General features: G+C 40.2%; 1 protein-coding gene across 1 annotated transcript; it reads right to left on the bottom strand.

Annotated features, from left to right (window-relative positions):
- Positions 1–912: 912 nt before the first annotated feature.
- LOC127802236 (proline-rich receptor-like protein kinase PERK7) lies at positions 913–4,158 on the bottom strand. The gene is made up of 8 exons (XM_052337948.1): positions 3,750–4,158; positions 2,905–3,450; positions 2,737–2,823; positions 2,539–2,609; positions 2,296–2,372; positions 1,976–2,117; positions 1,686–1,850; positions 913–1,461 (listed from the first exon to the last, which is right to left on the bottom strand). The coding sequence occupies exons 1-8, from the start codon at positions 4,156–4,158 to the stop codon at positions 1,162–1,164; spliced, it is 1,797 nt and encodes a 598-aa protein (XP_052193908.1). The 3' UTR covers positions 913–1,161.
- Positions 4,159–16,419: the final 12,261 nt, after the last annotated feature.

Raw genomic sequence — 16,419 nt, forward strand, 5'->3', positions numbered from 1 at the left:
CCGCCTAGATCGCGTGCGGCCAAGGTCGCCTAGGTCGTGCGTGTCCTGGGCAAACCTATTACCCCCTTTCCTTTCTGTCTCTTGTCGTTCATCTTGAGTCGTTTCTCTCTCTCTCTCTCTCTTGCTGTCGATCTCGTCTCTTGGTCGTTCACCGCCGCTGTCGATCTCATCTGTTGGCCGTTCTCTCTCGCCACCTCCGATCTCATATGTTGGCTGTCATATCTCGTCGCCGAGCTCATCTTCCTCCGGTATCTATCCATCTTCCTCCGATCTCATTGATCTCGTCTGTTGTGTTACTGCTTGCTGTTCCTTGCTGCATGCTGTAGTTGCTTGCTGCTCGCTACAGCAACTTGCTGGTTGCTCCTTTGCTGCAACAGTAAGCTTGCTGTTGATCTAATCGCCGCCTAGGGGCCCTAGGCTCTAGGCGCTAGTCTGACGCCCAACTAGTGCTTATCGCATTTTTGAACACTGATAAAATCTTTGATTTTGTTGTAAATCAATTAATTATTATCTTGCAGAGAATATTATATAAATTCAATATGCATATCACCACCAAATATAATGGTGGATTTTTTCATTATCTTTTCAATTAGAAATATATTAAAAATATATTTTTGGTTTAGAAACGTATTTTTTTCTATAATTACGTTAAAAACGGAAGTAATGTCGTTTTTGTTGTCTCGGCATTTTTGTTAGAGACAAAAATAATTTCTGTTTATAACGTTAGGATTATGAAAAGTAAAATAATATTTAAAAAAAATATTACTAATTAACCCATTTATCCTGAATTAATGAAATTTTGAATAGACAATTGGGAGGAACAAATTGAACAAAAGCCGAAGCCGCAGCCGCAGGGGCCCATACACAAAAAGGAATTAGTAATACAAATGGAATGTTATATTAAACCCCAAAACCAACATCTTATGAACAATCAATCAATCAATTTAATCAACCTTCATAAAAAACATAGGCAACTAAGGACGTTTTGGGCACGTGGCTGCCTTCAAGCTCGCGCCTCAACCTCAAGCAACCGGACTCTGCTTAATTTCTCTCGCCATGAACGCCCAAAGCTCTCCCTCATCATTAACTTCCTCTGACGTGTCGAGCTTAATGCCATCCAAATTCTTTGCCGGAACAATGCATGTATGTATGGGCTGTAGCTCAGTGTCCGGCGCCGAGGTTTACGTTCAGCCCGATATCCGGTGACTCGCCGGAACGGGAAGGGCGGGCGGCGAACTCGCCGGTGCTGGCGCCGTGCTCGCTGCTGCTGCTGCTATATTCCTGGCTTGAGTTGAGACCCCGCTGCTTCCTGAATCCCTTCATATCTTTGTTGTACGACGTCGACGAGCCGCCCTCGTGGTCGGAGCTGCCCGAGCCGAAGAGCGAGCTGTGGCTGTGCACGTGCTTTATTCCCTCGTCCAAGTCGTCCAGCGACACGTCGCCTTCCAGCGCCCGCACAATCTGCAGTTTCCCCCGTTATTCATCAGTAAACAGCTCCGAGTAGACCGGCGTATCGAATCGAATGGAACTGAGCCAATATAATTGGATTTATTTGATTTCGGTGCTATCTTTTGAACTTGATTCGCGTCAGATTCGTTAAATTTAATCGGGTGGAGTGGGTCTAGTTCATATCTTGCATTGAAGTCACTTTTTGATCCAAAATTTCAGGTCAGCAAGGTATATACCTGGCTCATCTTGGGGCGTCGTTTAGCGGAATGCCGAATGCAGGCAGCAGCACAGGCCACCATGCGCAGCATCTCTTGGGGATCGTAGTTGTTCTCCAAGCGCGGATCTACCAGTTCTTCGTAGCTCCCATGTAGTTCCGTTGCTCGCGCTAGAATCGGCCTAGCCTGTTGATGAAGATATATATATATATATATATTCGTGCAGATTAGAGCATGAATTACGAAGAGAATTAATTAATTAATATTGTTCATAAGGGCCGGGATAGTGATCAGGGTCAGACTCGACTAACCCAGTCTACTAAGCCATCATCTTCGCTGCTCACGTATACGGGGCGTCGCCCAGTTATCAGCTCCAAGAGCACAATGCCGTACGAAAAAACATCAGATTTCTCTGTTAGCTTCCCGCTCGATGCGTACTCAGGCGCCAGGTACCTGCACATGTATAGAAGAATTTTACATACGTACGTAAGAGTAGTACTGGTAACACTAATCAATAATATTCTAAGCATTAATAATGGATACATTTATTTATTATTGTTTAATCATTTAACAAACACACATAAATTATAAATAAACTTGGAAATTTTCTTTTCTTTAATTAATTAATTACCCAAATGTTCCCATAACACGCGTTGAGACATGGGTGTAATCGTCGTTGGAAAGCTTCGCCAACCCGAAATCAGCCACCTGGGGTCGAATACGTAGAATTTCATTAATTATAATCATCATCAATTATTATATATCTTATTAAACGAATTAATGTAACATATTCATTTTAATAAAAAAGAAGAAGGGTTGATATATAAAGTATATAAGAGCTGCAGGTACGTAATTGGGGTCATGCAATACGTACCTTAGCTTCGAAGTTGTTCTCAAGGAGAATATTGGCACCCTTGATGTCTCGGTGGATGATCCGAGGGTGGCCTGCACATTGACACGTACATTGCAGAGACGACACCCAAGACCAAGAGGAGAAGGGTTAATAAATAATTTTAAAAGTAACAACATATATATGAAAATTAATTAATCATAAATGAGAATTATCACTTACAATCTTCATGAAGATAAGCAAACCCTTTGGCCGCTCCCAGAGCAATCTTCATCCTGGTTGGAAAGTCCATCACTAGCCGACCCTTTCCTGCAAAATTTCATACCAGTGTGTGTATTAGTCAACACCTTATGGGAGAAGAGTAAATTTATATATGGGAGAAGAGCATACCATGAAGGTGATATTCAAGAGAGTTATTGGGAACAAATTCATAAACCAACATCCTTTGAGAATCCGCAACGCAACAGCCAACGAGCGACACCAGGTGGCGGTGGTGGACGCGGCTAATGATTTCCACCTCCGACTGGAATTCTCTATCCCCTTGGCGGCCCTCTGATTTCAGGCACTTCACCGCTATCTCCTTCCCGTTCGGAAGCACCCCTTTGTGCACGATCCCGAAGCCGCCTTGCCCCAGTAGGTTGGAGTTGGAGAAGCCGCCAGTGGCCGCCGATAGCTCCTCGTGGGTGAATGTGGTTTGGCTGAACCCTAGAGCCACCGACGGATGCGGCGGTGGCAGCGGCGCCTGGCGTGGGCCGGAGAACCCGGCGGAGCTCAGCTCGCTGCTGTACATCATTGGCGGCGGCGGTGGAGGAGGGAGGGCCGTCCACTGCTCCGCCGAGCTGATGTTCGAACTAGGCGCGGGCGGGATCTTAATGGCGAATTCGTGGCTATTGGCAGTGTTCCAATTTGCTTGATTTCCAGTGTAAAGGCTGCTATCTGCAATTGGCCATTGATTGGTAAAAACAATAATTAGAAGTTATTGTGGGCAGTTTTATCAAACAAGTTCATCCCTTTTCATTAAATCTTTTGTCACATTATGTAAACTTAGGTAGAAAATAATTAAAAACACATAAATCATAACAAAAAAAAAACTACCCATAATTGGAAAGGAAATTGGTCCTAATTCCTCCTCTTTTTCAAATCTCCTTTTGGATCAAATAAAGGGCATTTAATTTGGAAATGGAATGGATACTTTGCAAAAAATAAGGTATAATTGGCAGGATGATCACACGTACTCTTTCCAGTAGAATTGTCCCTGTAATATGCCATCTGATCATGCGACTTTCTCTTCTTCCTTCTGAAGCTGGCCACCAAACAGCCTATCATGAAAATCAGAAACAGCGCCGCTCCCGCCGCCGCGGCGCCTTTAATGATTTTGTCACTGCTTAACGAGCCGTTGTTTGAGGAATGGGCGTGATGCGGCCGGTGATGAACGTGATCATTCGGCGGAGGAGGAGGCGGCGGAGGTGGCGGAGGCGGGGGTGGAGGAGGCGGTGGAGGTGGAGGTGGAGGCGGAGGAGGCGGCGGCGGAGAATCCGTGCTATCTTTCCGCGACAGAACCATCATCTTTACCGGCAAGTATCTGCGCCAAATCTCGCCGGAAAAACCCGTCCGTTCCCCAACAAAGGAGCCACTAATCACCATTCAACAAACAAACCAATATATATATATATATATATAGTTAATGATTCACTTGGATTCTCCTCCGATGAATTTAATTACCAATCGAACAAGATCATGATCTTCTCTTCTTAGTTTATTGTGGATGGATCGATCGATCGATCCAGAGAAAGAATGAGAGAGGAAATCAATGGCCCTTTGAGGAAGGACAAATGAGAATTCTCAAAAGAAAAGAGAAAAAAAGGAACGGAATGCCCACTTAGCTCCGAGAAACAAGGAAGCTTATTCTTGAGCTGTATTTGCCATTGCCCTCCCCCCCAATTTGGAGTCCTCTTTTAGCAGACAGTTCATGCAAATTAAAAATAATTATTAATTAATTACGTATTTATTAAAACCAAATTAAACTAGCTAGTTGATCATATATATATATATAATAATAATTAATCAGTCTCTTAAATAATTCCCCCTTAATTACGTGTTTTCCTTTATTAATTTGTCAAAGCGCCGGCTGGCGAAGCCACACAGATCAGTACTCGGGCCAAACAACTGTCATTCTTCTCCAGCTTTAGCGTCTTGAAGATTCTAAACCACACACTAGCCAGGCAGCCACCACCATATATATGTTCCAGAAATAGAATTCAACAAGGAGTGAATTAATTTCAACTTTGCACACAAATTAAGTCAGATTATTCGAATGAAATTGCTCGGATTACTATTTAATAATCTTGATGTTTGGACTATGGTGCAGCTGGTGTTTGTTAGTAAGTAAAATTATCAGGACAGAGTTAGAAAGAACTTACAAAAAGATTTATAGAAACGAAATCTTACGATATTTTGACTATCAAAATATCGCGAGATTTTGGTTAGATTAGAAGCGCTTGCACATATCCCAAAGAAAAGGAAAAAAATTTAAGGTTTAACCATACCAACTTTCCTTCTTTTGGCATGCGTTTGCACATTTCCCACTGAAACAAAGAGAGAAAACTTACAAACGACGATCTCGATTGAGACCTTCATTCAGGCTACAATTGAAATCGACCTTCAGCGATTGAGACTGACCTTCTGCAATAGAGACCGATCTTCCGCGATGGAGACCGATCTTCGGTCTTGTCGCCGTTCTTCCTCGCCGACGTTGGAGCAAGGTAAGCCAGACTATTATAATCCTCCAGTTGGTTTCTTCGATTTCTTCTTTTAGATTTTAGTTTGTTAAGGGCTTTTAGTTGGTTTCTTCGGATCGATCTTTGATTTTAGTTTGTCAAGGATTGTACTTGATATTGCTTAAACTAACTAGAGGCTTCTGCTTAAAGAGAGATTTGTTGTTGATTTTAGGTTGCAAGGATATCATTTTGTGTTCTTGGTTAAAAAGATAGATCAGAGGTTTGGTGGATAATTCTGTTTTACCTGCTTAGTCATTATGTTTTTTATCAGTTCATTTTCATGACATTGTTAAACAAATATAAAGAATCAAACTAATATATTCTTAGTATACCAGAATATTATGAGAATAAATTCTATTGTATGGGATAACAAGAAAATATCTTGCAATGATTAACAACTTTCAAACTAAGAAAAATGGTAAAATCATAATGCACTTGTTCAGTGATAATCTGGGGAATACCAGCTAGGTCGTTTCACTTGGGGGTAATTTCAGTCTGTTGTAGACTTTTGGGGGGTAATTTTGAGCTGTAGATTTAGAGTCAGTCCTCCAACTATTCTCATCCAGGTTGACAATAATGTGCTTCTAGATATGAATGCAAACCAACTGCATTATGTTTCTGTTTTTACCTGATTTTAGTTTGTCAAATGGGGTTTAACGAGCGATCTTCGGCCACCACTACTGAAAGGATGAGGAGAAGGGGGTTTCGAGTGGGGCCACCACTACTGAAAGGATGAGGAGAAGGCGATTTCGGGCGGGAACTGGAAGAGCCAGGAGGAAAGGGGCTTCAGGGTTTCAGTGGTTATTTTGAAATATTAACAAAACGTGAGGGGTAGTTTTGTCAAATCATGATCTTTCTGTAAGCCCGTCGGTAAGTTCTTTCTGGCTCTGTAGAATTTTCCCATATGAGTTCTTCTACAGAGCCACAAAGAACTTACAGACGGGTTTACAAAAGCAAAATCTCGATATATTTTGACTATCAAAATATCGCGAGATTATGGTTAGGTTAGAAGCGCTTGCACATATCCCAGAGAAAGGAAAATTTTTAGAGTTTACCCAGACCAACTTTCCTTCATTCGGCTTGCGTTTGCACATTTCCCACTGAAACAATGAGAGAGAGCTTACAGACGACGATCTTGATCAAGACCTTCATTCAGCTCGCAATTGAGATCAACCTTCGGCGATCGAGACTAACCTTCCGCAATCGAGACTGATCTTTCGCGATGGAGACCGATCTTCAGTCTCATCACCGTTCTTCCTCGCTGACGTCGGAGCAAGGTAAGCCAGACTTTTATAATCCTCTAGTTGGTTTCTTCGGTTTCTTCTTTTAGATTTTAGTTTGTCAAGGGCTTTTAGTTGGTTTCTTCGGATCGATCTTTGATTTTAGTTTGTCAAGGATTGTACTTGATATTGCTTAAACTAACTAGAGGCTTCTGCTTAAAGAGAGATTTGTTGTTGATTTTAGGTTACAAGGATATCATTTTGTGTTCTTGGTTAAAAAGATAGATCAGAGGTTTGGTGGATAATTCTGTTTTACCTGCTTAGTCATTATGTTTTCTATCAGTTCATTTTCATGACATTGTTAAACAAATATAAAGAATCAAACTAATATATTCTTAGTATACCAGAATATTATGAGAATAAATTCTATTGTATGGGATAACAAGAAAATATCTTGCAATGATTAACAACTTTCAAACTAAGAAAAATGGTAAAATCATAATGCACTTGTTCAGTGATAATCTGGGGAATACCAGCTAGGTCGTTTAACTTGGGGGTAATTTTGAGCTGTAGATTTGGAGTCAGTCTTCCAACTATTCTTGTCCTGGTTGACAATAATGTGCTTCTAGATATAAATGTAAACCAACTGCATTTTGTTTTTGTTTTTACCTGATTTTAGTTTGTCAAAGGGGGTTTGACGAGCGATCTTCGGCCACCATTGCTGAAAGGATGAGGAGAAGTGGGTTTTGGGCGGGGCCACCACTACTAACAGGATGAGGAGAAGGGGGTTTCAGACGGGAACTGGAAGAGCCAGGAGAAAGGGGGTTTCAGTGGTTATTTTGAAATATTAACAAAACGTGAGAGATAGTTTTCTCAAATCATGGTCTTTCTGTAAGCCCGTCGATAAGTTCTTTTTGGCTCCGTAGAATTTTCCCATATGAGTTCTTCTACAGAGCCAAAAAGAACTTACAGACGGGTTTACAGAAGCGAAATCTCGCGATATTTTGACCATCAAATTATTGTGAGATTTTGGTTAGGTTAAAAGCGCTTGCACATATCCCAAAAAAAGGGAAAAATTTTTATGGTTTACCCAAACCAACTTTCCTTCCTTCGACTTGCATTTGCACATTTCCCACTGAAACAAAGAGAAAGAGCTTACAGACGACGATCTCGATCGAGGCCTTCATTCGACCAGCAATCGAGATCGACCTTCGGCGATCGAGACTGACCTTCTGTAATAAAGACCGATCTTCCACGATGGAGATCGATCTTCGGTCTCGTCGCCGTTCTTCATTGCCAACGACGGAGCAAGGTAAGCCAGACTATTATAATCCTCCGGTTGATTTCTTCGATTTCTTCCTTCGGTTTCTTCCTTCAGATCTTAGTTTGTTAGGGGCTTTTAGTTGGTTTCTTCGGACCGATCTTTGATTTTAGTTTGTCAAGGGCTGTACTCGATACTAGTTATACTAACTAGAGGCTTCTGCTTAAAGAGAGATTTGTTGTTGATTTTAGGTTGCAAGGATATCATTTTGTGTTCTTGGTTAAAAAGATAGATCAGAGGTTTGGTGGATAATTCTGTTTTACCTGCTTAGTCTTTATGTTTTCTGTCAGTTCACTTTCATGGCATTGTTAACAAAATATAAAGAATCAAACTGATATATTCTTAGTATAGCAGAATATTATGAGAATAGATTCTATTGTATGGGATAACAGGAAAATATCTTACAATGATTAACAACTTTCAAACTAAGAAAAATGGTAAAATCATAATGCACTTGTTCAATGCTAATCTGGGGAATACCAACTAGGTCGTTTCACTTGGGGGTAATTTCAATTTGCTGTAAACTTTTTGGGGGTAATTTTGAGCTGTATATTTAAAGTCAATATTCCAACTGTTCTCATCATGGTTGACAATAATGTGCTTCTAGATATGAATGCAAACCAATTGCATTCTGTTTCTGTGTTTACCTGATTTTAGTTTGTCAAAGGGGGTTTGACGAGTGATCTTCGGCCACCACTGCTGAAAGGATGAGGAGAATGGGGGTTTCGGGCGGGAACTGGAAGAACCAAGAGGAAGGGGGCTTCAAGGTTTTAGTGGTTATTTTGAAATATTAACCAAACGTGAGAGGTAGTTTTGTCAAATCATGGTCTTTCTATAAGCCCGTCGGTAAGTTCTTTTTGGCTATATAGAATTTTCCTAGAAGACTTCTCCTACAAAGCCAGAAAGAACTTATAGACTAGTTTACAGAAGCGAAATCTCGCGATAATTTGACTATCAAAATATTGCGAGATTTTGGTTAGGTTAGAAGCGCTTGCACATATCACAGAGAAAAGTGAAAATTTTTAGGGTTTACCCAGACCAACTTTCCTTCTTTCGGCTTGCGTTTGCACATTTCCCACTGAAACAAAGAGAGAGGGCTTACAGACGACGATCTCGATCAAGACCTTCATTCAGCCCGCAATCGAGATCGACCTTCGACGATCGAGACTGACTTTCCGCAATCGAGATCGATCTTCCGTGATGGGGACTGATCTTCGGTCTCGTCACCGTTCTTCCTCGCCAACGTCGGAGTAAGGTATGCCAAACTATTATAATCCTTCAGTTGGTTTCTTCGGTTTCTTCCTACAGATTTTAGTTTGTCAAGGGCTTTTAGTTGGTTTCTTCGGACCGATCTTTGATTTTAGTTTGTCAAAGGCTGTATTCGATACTACTTAAACTAACTAGAGGCTTCTTCTTAAAGAGAGATTTGTTGTTGATTTTAGGTTGCAAAAGTATCATTTTGTGTTCTTGGTTAAAAAGATAGATCAGAGATTTGGTGGATAATTTTGTTTTACCAGCTTAGTCATTATGTTTTTTATCAGTTCAATTTCTTGACATTGTTAAACAAATATAAAGAATCAAACTGATATATTCTTAGTATACCAAAATATTATGAGAATAGATTCTATTGTATGGGATAACAGGAATATATCTTGCAATGATTAACAACTTTCAAACTAAGAAAAATGGTAAAATCATAATGCACTTGTTCAGTGATAATCTGGGGAATACCAGCTAGGTCGTTTCACTTGGGGGTAATTTTAGTCTGTTGTAGACTTTTGGGGGGTAATTTTGAGCTGTAGATTTAGAGTCAGTCCTCCAACTATTCTCATCCAGGTTGACAATAATGTGCTTCTAGATATGAATGCAAACCAACTGCATTATGTTTCTGTTTTTACCTGATTTTAGTTTGTCAAAAGGGGTTTGAGGAGCGATCTTCAGCCACCACTACTGAAAGGATGAGGAGAATGGGGTTTCGAGCGGGAATTGGAAGAACCAGGAGGAATGGGGCTTCAAGGTTTTAGTGGTTATTTTGAAAAATTAATAAAACGTGAGGGGTAGTTTTGTCAAATCATGGTCTTTCTGTAAGCCCGTCGGTAAGTTCTTTCTAGCTCTGTAGAATTTTCCTATATGAGTTCTTATACAAAGTCAGAAAGAACTTATAGACGGGTTTACATAAGCAAAATCTCGCGATAATTTGACTATCAAAATATTGCGAGATTTTGGTTAGGTTATAAGCACTTACACATATCCTAGAGAAAGGGGAAAATTTTTAGGGTTTACCTAGGCCAACTTTCCTTCCTTCAGCTTGCGTTTGTACATTTCCCACTGAAACAAAGAGAGAGAGCTTACAGACGACGATCTCGATTGAGACCTTCATTCAGCTCGCAATCGAGATTGACATTCGGCGATCGAGACTGACCTTTCGTAATCGAGACCGATCTTCCGTGATGGAGACTGATCTTCGGTCTCGCCCCCGTTCTTCCTTGCCAACGTCGGAGCAAGGTAAGCTAGACTATTATAATCCTTCAGTTGGTTTCTTCGGTTTCTTCCTTCAGATTTTAGTTTGTCAAGGGCTTTTAGTTGGTTTCTTCGGACCGATATTTGATTTTAGTTTGTCAAGGGTTGTACTTGATACTCCTTAAACTAACAAAAGGCTTCTTCAAGAGAGAGATTTGTTGTTGATTTTAGGTTGCAAGGATATCATTTTGTGTTCTTGGTTAAAAAGATAAATCAGAGGTTTGGTGGATAATTCTGTTTTACCTGCTTAGTCATTATGTTTTCTGTCAGTTCATTTTCTTGACATTGTTAAACAAATATAAAAAATCAAACTGATATATTCTTAGTATACCAGAATATTATGAGAATAGATTTTGTTGTATGGGATAACAGGAAGATATGTTGCAATGATTAACAACTTTCAAACTAAGAAAAACGGTAAAATCATAATGCACTTGTTCAGTGCTAATCTGGGGAATACAACCAAGGTTGTTTCACTTGGGGGTAATTTCATTCTGTTGTAGACTTTTTGGGGGTAATTTTGAGCTATAGATTTTGAGTCAGTCTTCCAACTGAAAGGATGAGGAGAGAGAGGTTTCGGGCTGGAACTGAAAGAACCAGGAGGAATGGAGCTTAAGGGTTTTGGTGGTTATTTTGAAATATTAACAAAACGTGAGGGGTTTTGTCAAATTATGGTCTTTCTGTAAGCCCGTCAGTAAGTTTTTTCTGGCTCTGTAGAACTTTCCCATATGAGTTCTTATACAAAGCCAGAAAGAACTTATAGACTAGTTTACAGAAGCAAATTCTCGCGATAATTTGACTATCAAAATATCGTGAGATTTTGGTTAGGTTAGAAGCACTTGCACATATCCCAGAGAAAGGGAAAAAATTTTAGGGTTTACCTAGACCAACTTTCCTTCCTACGGCTTGCGTTTGCACATTTCCCACTGAAACAAAGAAAGAGAGCTTACAGACGACGATCTCGATCGACACCTTCATTTGGCCCGCAATCGAGATCGACTTTCGGTGATCCAAACTGACCTTCCGTAATCGAGACCGATCTTCCGTGATGGAGACTGATCTTCGGTCTCGTCACCGTTCTTCCTCGCCAACGTCAGAGCAAGGTAAGCCAGACTATTATAATCCTCAAGTTGGTTTCTTCAGTTTCTTCCTTCAGATTTTAGTTTGTCAAGGGCTTTTAGTTGGTTTCTTCGGACCGATATTTGATTTTAGTTTGTCAAGGGTTGTACTCGATACTCCTTAAACTAACAAGAGGCTTCTTCTTAAAGAGAGATTTGTTGTTGATTTTTGGTTGCAAGGATATCATTTTGTTTTCTTTGTTAAAAAGATATATCAGAGGTTTGGTGGATAATTCTATTTTACCTGCTTAGTCATTATGTTTTCTGTCAGTTCAATTTCTTGACATTGTTAAACAAATATAAAGAATCAAACTGATATATTCTTAGTATACCAAAATATTACGAGAATAGATTCTATTGTATGGGATAACAGGAAGATATGTTGCAATGATTAACATCTTTCAAACAAAGAAAAACGGTAAAATCATAATGCACTTGTTCAGTGCTAATCTGGGGAGTACAACCTAGGTTGTTTCACTTGGGGGTAATTTCAGTCTGTTGTAGACTTTTTGGGGTAATTTTGAGCTGTAGATTTAGAGTCAGTCTTCCAACTGTTCTCATCCTGGTTGACAATAATGCGCTTCTAGATATGAATGCAAACCAGCTGCATTATGTTTCTGTTTTTACATGATTTTAGTTTGTCAAATGGGGTTTGAGGAGCGATCTTCGGCCACCACTGCTGAAAGGATGAGGAGAAGAGGGTTTCAGGCGAGGCCACCACTGCTAAAAGGATGAGGAGAATGGGGTTTCGGGTGGGAACTGGAAGGGCCAGGAGGAATGGGGCTTCAGGGTTTCAGTGGTTATTTTAAAATATTAATAAAACGTGAGGGGTAGTTTTCCCAAATCATGTTCTTTCTCTAAGCGAGTCGGTAAGTTCTTTTTGGCTCCGTAGAATTGTCCCATATGAGTTCTTCTACAAAGCCAGAAAGAACTTACAGACGGGTTTACAAAAGTGAAATCTCGCGATATTTTGACTATCAAATTATCGCGAGATTTTGGTTAGGTTAGAAGCGCTTACACATATCCCAGAGAAAGGGGAAAATTTTTAGGGTTTACCCATGCCAACTTTCATTCCTTCGGCTTGCGTTTGCATATTTCCCACTAAAACAGAGAGATAGAGCTTACAGACGACGATCTCGATTGAGACCTTCATTCGAACCGCAATCAAGATCGACCTTCGGCGATTGAGACTGACCTTTCGTAATCAAGACCGATCTTTCGCGATGGAGACCGATCTTCGATCTCGTCGCCGTTCTTCCTCACAGACGTCGGAGCAAGGTAAGCCAGACTATTATAATCCTCCAGTTTGTTTCTTCAGTTTCTTCCTTTAGATTTTAGTTTGTCAAGGGCTTTTAGTTGGTTTCTTCGGACTGATTTTTTATTTTAGTTTGTCAAGAGTTGTACTCGATACTGCTTAAACTTACTAGAGGCTTCTTCTTTAAGAGATATTTGTTGTTGATTTTAGGTTGCAAGGATATCATTTTGTGTTCTTGGTTAAAAAGATAGATCAGAGGTTTGGTGGATAATTCTGTTTTACCTGCTTAGTCATTATGTTTTATTTCAGTTCATTTTCATGACATTGTTAAACAAATATAAAGAATCAAACTGATATACTCTTAGTATAGCAGAATATTATGAGAATAGATTCTATTGTATGGGATAACAGGAAGATATCTTGCAATGATTAACAACTTTCAAACTAAGAAAAATGGTAAAATCATAATTCACTTGTTCAGTGCTAATCTGGGGAATACCAGCTAGGTCGTTTCACTTGGGGGTAATTTCAGTCTGTTGTAGAATTTTGGGGGGTAATTTTGAGTTGTAGATTTAGAGTCAGTCTTCAAATTGTTTTCATCCTGGTTGACAATAATGTGCTTCTAGATATCAATGCAAACAACTGCATTCTGTTTCTGTTTTTACCTGATTTTGGTTTGTCAAAAGGGGTTTGACGAGTGATCTTCGGCCACCACTTCTGAAAGGATGAGGAAAAGGGATTTCAGGCGGGGCCACCACTACTAAAAGGATGAGGAGAAGGGGGTTTCGGGCAGGAACTGGAAGAGCCAGGAGGAAGGGGGCTTTGGGGTTTCAGTTGTTATTTTGAAATATTAACAAACGTGAGGGGTAGTTTTGTCAAATCATGGTCTTTCTGTAAGCCTGTCAGTAACTTCTTTCTGGCTCTATAGAATTTTCCCAAATGAGTTCTTTTACAGAGCCAGAAAGAACTTACAGACGGGTTTACAAAAGCAAAATCTCCTAATATTTCTATTATCAAAAAATCGCGAGATTTTGGTTTGGTTAGAAGCGCTCGCACATATCCCAGAGATAGGGGAAAATTTTTAGGGTTTACCCAGACCAACTTTCCTTCCTTCGGTTTGCGTTTGCATATTTCCCACTGAAACAAGGAGATAGAGCTTACAGACAATGATCTCGATCGAGACCTTCATTTGGCCTGCAATCGAGATCGACCTTCGGCAATTGAGACTGACCTTCCACAATCGAGATCGATCTTCCGCGATGGAGACTGATCTTCGGTCTCGTCGCTGTTCTTCCTCGCTGACGTTGAAGCAAGGTAAGCCAGGCTATTATTGTAATACCCAATGTTTAATATTAATGTATTTTTAGAAATTACAGGGTCAAATTTGGTATTTAATATAGTTTCAGGTTTTTATGTAATATTCAAAACACAACCGAAGGATGAGGGACAATGTCGAGCAAGCCAATAAAGGTAAAATTGTTCAAATAAGCGATATTCGACAAAATCAAGAGATTTTTGAAGAATTGAAGTCAAAAACACGCAATTATGGGCATTCGGGCAAAAGTGCAGATTTTGTAAATTACCCGAGGGAGGTCAAAACGGCAAGTTTTTTGGAATTTTTTGAGGAAAATGGAGAATATGGAACTTATGGGAAAATGTGAAAGTGTTAGACAGTCTAGGGGTAACTAGGATTGAGGGAAAATGTAATTAAAGATGTGCTAGGGGCTAAAATGTAAAAGCTCAAAAATGGAAAGGTGTGAAACCGACCGACCGCCTTTGAGGCATTGGGAAGGTCGCCCGGAGGCTCTAGGGAAGCCTCCAGGCTATGATGAGGCCATTGGAGCTGCCATTAGCCGAAAAATGGTGAGGTGTGATCGGGTTTAATGGCGGATGGGATTTTTTATTTGGCCGAATCTTTCGAAGGTTGTAGCTCGTGATTTGGGGTTGTTCAATTGGTTTGGAGGCTAGATCTATGGTTAAAGGGATAAGAGCAATCGATTGGTGGAGGAAATTTGGGTCGAGCCTCGAGGTCGAGTATAAAAGGAGTTCTCGGCCAAGAGGGTTAAAGCAAAATTGATTAAAATTTCTCTCGTTTTAGGCTGAATTAAGCAAAGAGATTGGAGGGCTTTTGTTCTTCAAGTCACAATGATCATTTCTGGAGAGTTTCGAAGAGTTTCGTGTACGTTTGGGGGTATTTTAATGAGTTGGCCGAAAAATCGGGTTCTCCGGCATCGCGACCTACAACTGGCTTTTAAAGCCATTTTCGGTGGCTTTTTCCGACGTTTAAAGGCACCATTGAGGTCGTCTCATCAAGCTCTACAAGCCCCTGTAAGAATTTAGAGCATTGGAGGTCGTCGGAATCGAAGAAGAAGACCGGAGAAGACAACCAGTCCAGCCGCTCGTGGGGTTCACTCGCCGGGCCCCTAGGTGGCGCGTGAGGGCGGGTGAGGTAGTATTTTTTCTTGATTTTAATTTTAGAATTTTGGTAAAATTATTTTAGGAATTTTCATAAAAAAATATTTTGTGAAACTTGATGTTAGATATTTTTTATGAATTTTCGAAGGTAAGAAAGGTTTAAAAATAAAGAAAAATAGAGAAAATTGAGGAAAAATAGAAATATTGATTTCTAAGGTCCTAATGGTGAATAGGAGACGAGTGGTGTATCGAAAATAAGGATTGCACCATTTTCGAGGAGTGGCACGTTTTTCGAGACAAAATCCAAAATTTTCCAAATTGAGGTGAGTGGTTTGATTCTAGTTTTATCTTATCTTGAATGTATTTTGGAGTGTGTGTAGTGAGTTCTGGTGAGTGGTTTTGCCCTCCCGAGCTTAGGATTCACATGATCGGTCCGGTTCTAGTGAGCGATTATACCCTCATGAACCTGGGTTGTTTACAAAAGTGTTACACTTATATACATTGTGGCATCATTCGCATATTTAACATGTGATATATTGTATCAAGTTTTTTTACTTTTAAAACGAGTCGGTGCATGGCATGTATTTTTCATATCATCGGGGTGTCGATTTTCGTGTCGTTGTTGGGTCCGTATGGGACGGGATGGGGTCTTCTTAAGAATGGGACAAGATTAATCCTGGTGAATGGGTGACACGGTAGGGCACCCGAGGAATTAAGTATGTCGCGGCAAGGTCAACCCCAACGATGTGTGGAATAGATTTTCCACGGGAGGTTGAGTATGTCAGGAAGATTTCTCAAGTTAGACATGTTGCATGTTGTCGTTGTCTGTATATGCCATGCTCGTATGTTATTCATGCATTGTATAAACTGTTTCATGCCATCACTTAGATGTTTTTATCATCTAAACTGGGTTATGCCCCTGGAACATTCAACGTTCCAGCCAGGGACAGCTACGAGGTCAAGGACATGGCCGATGGGGCCAGCAGTGTTTAGTGGATAGTCGTTGTACCATTTTGGAAGTGTTAGTATTTATTTTGGTATATGTATGAACCTGTATGTCAACCCTGTATCATTTGATAGTTTGTATTACATATTTCGGTATGGGGATATCTTGTATGAAACTCGTGGTAGGCCACGACATTTTGATGTATTTATTCCGTTCTGTTATATCATATCTCGTTTAGTTTTAAATCTATTAATCTTGTTAGTTAATCGAGTAAAACTGGGGTTCTCGGGATTTTTACTTGCATGTGAAGATTGCTCTTGGAATCATCGCCGG

Source organism: Diospyros lotus, chromosome 5, assembly GCF_014633365.1.
Source record: "Diospyros lotus cultivar Yz01 chromosome 5, ASM1463336v1, whole genome shotgun sequence".
NCBI classification, from domain to species: Eukaryota; Viridiplantae; Streptophyta; class Magnoliopsida; order Ericales; family Ebenaceae; genus Diospyros; species Diospyros lotus.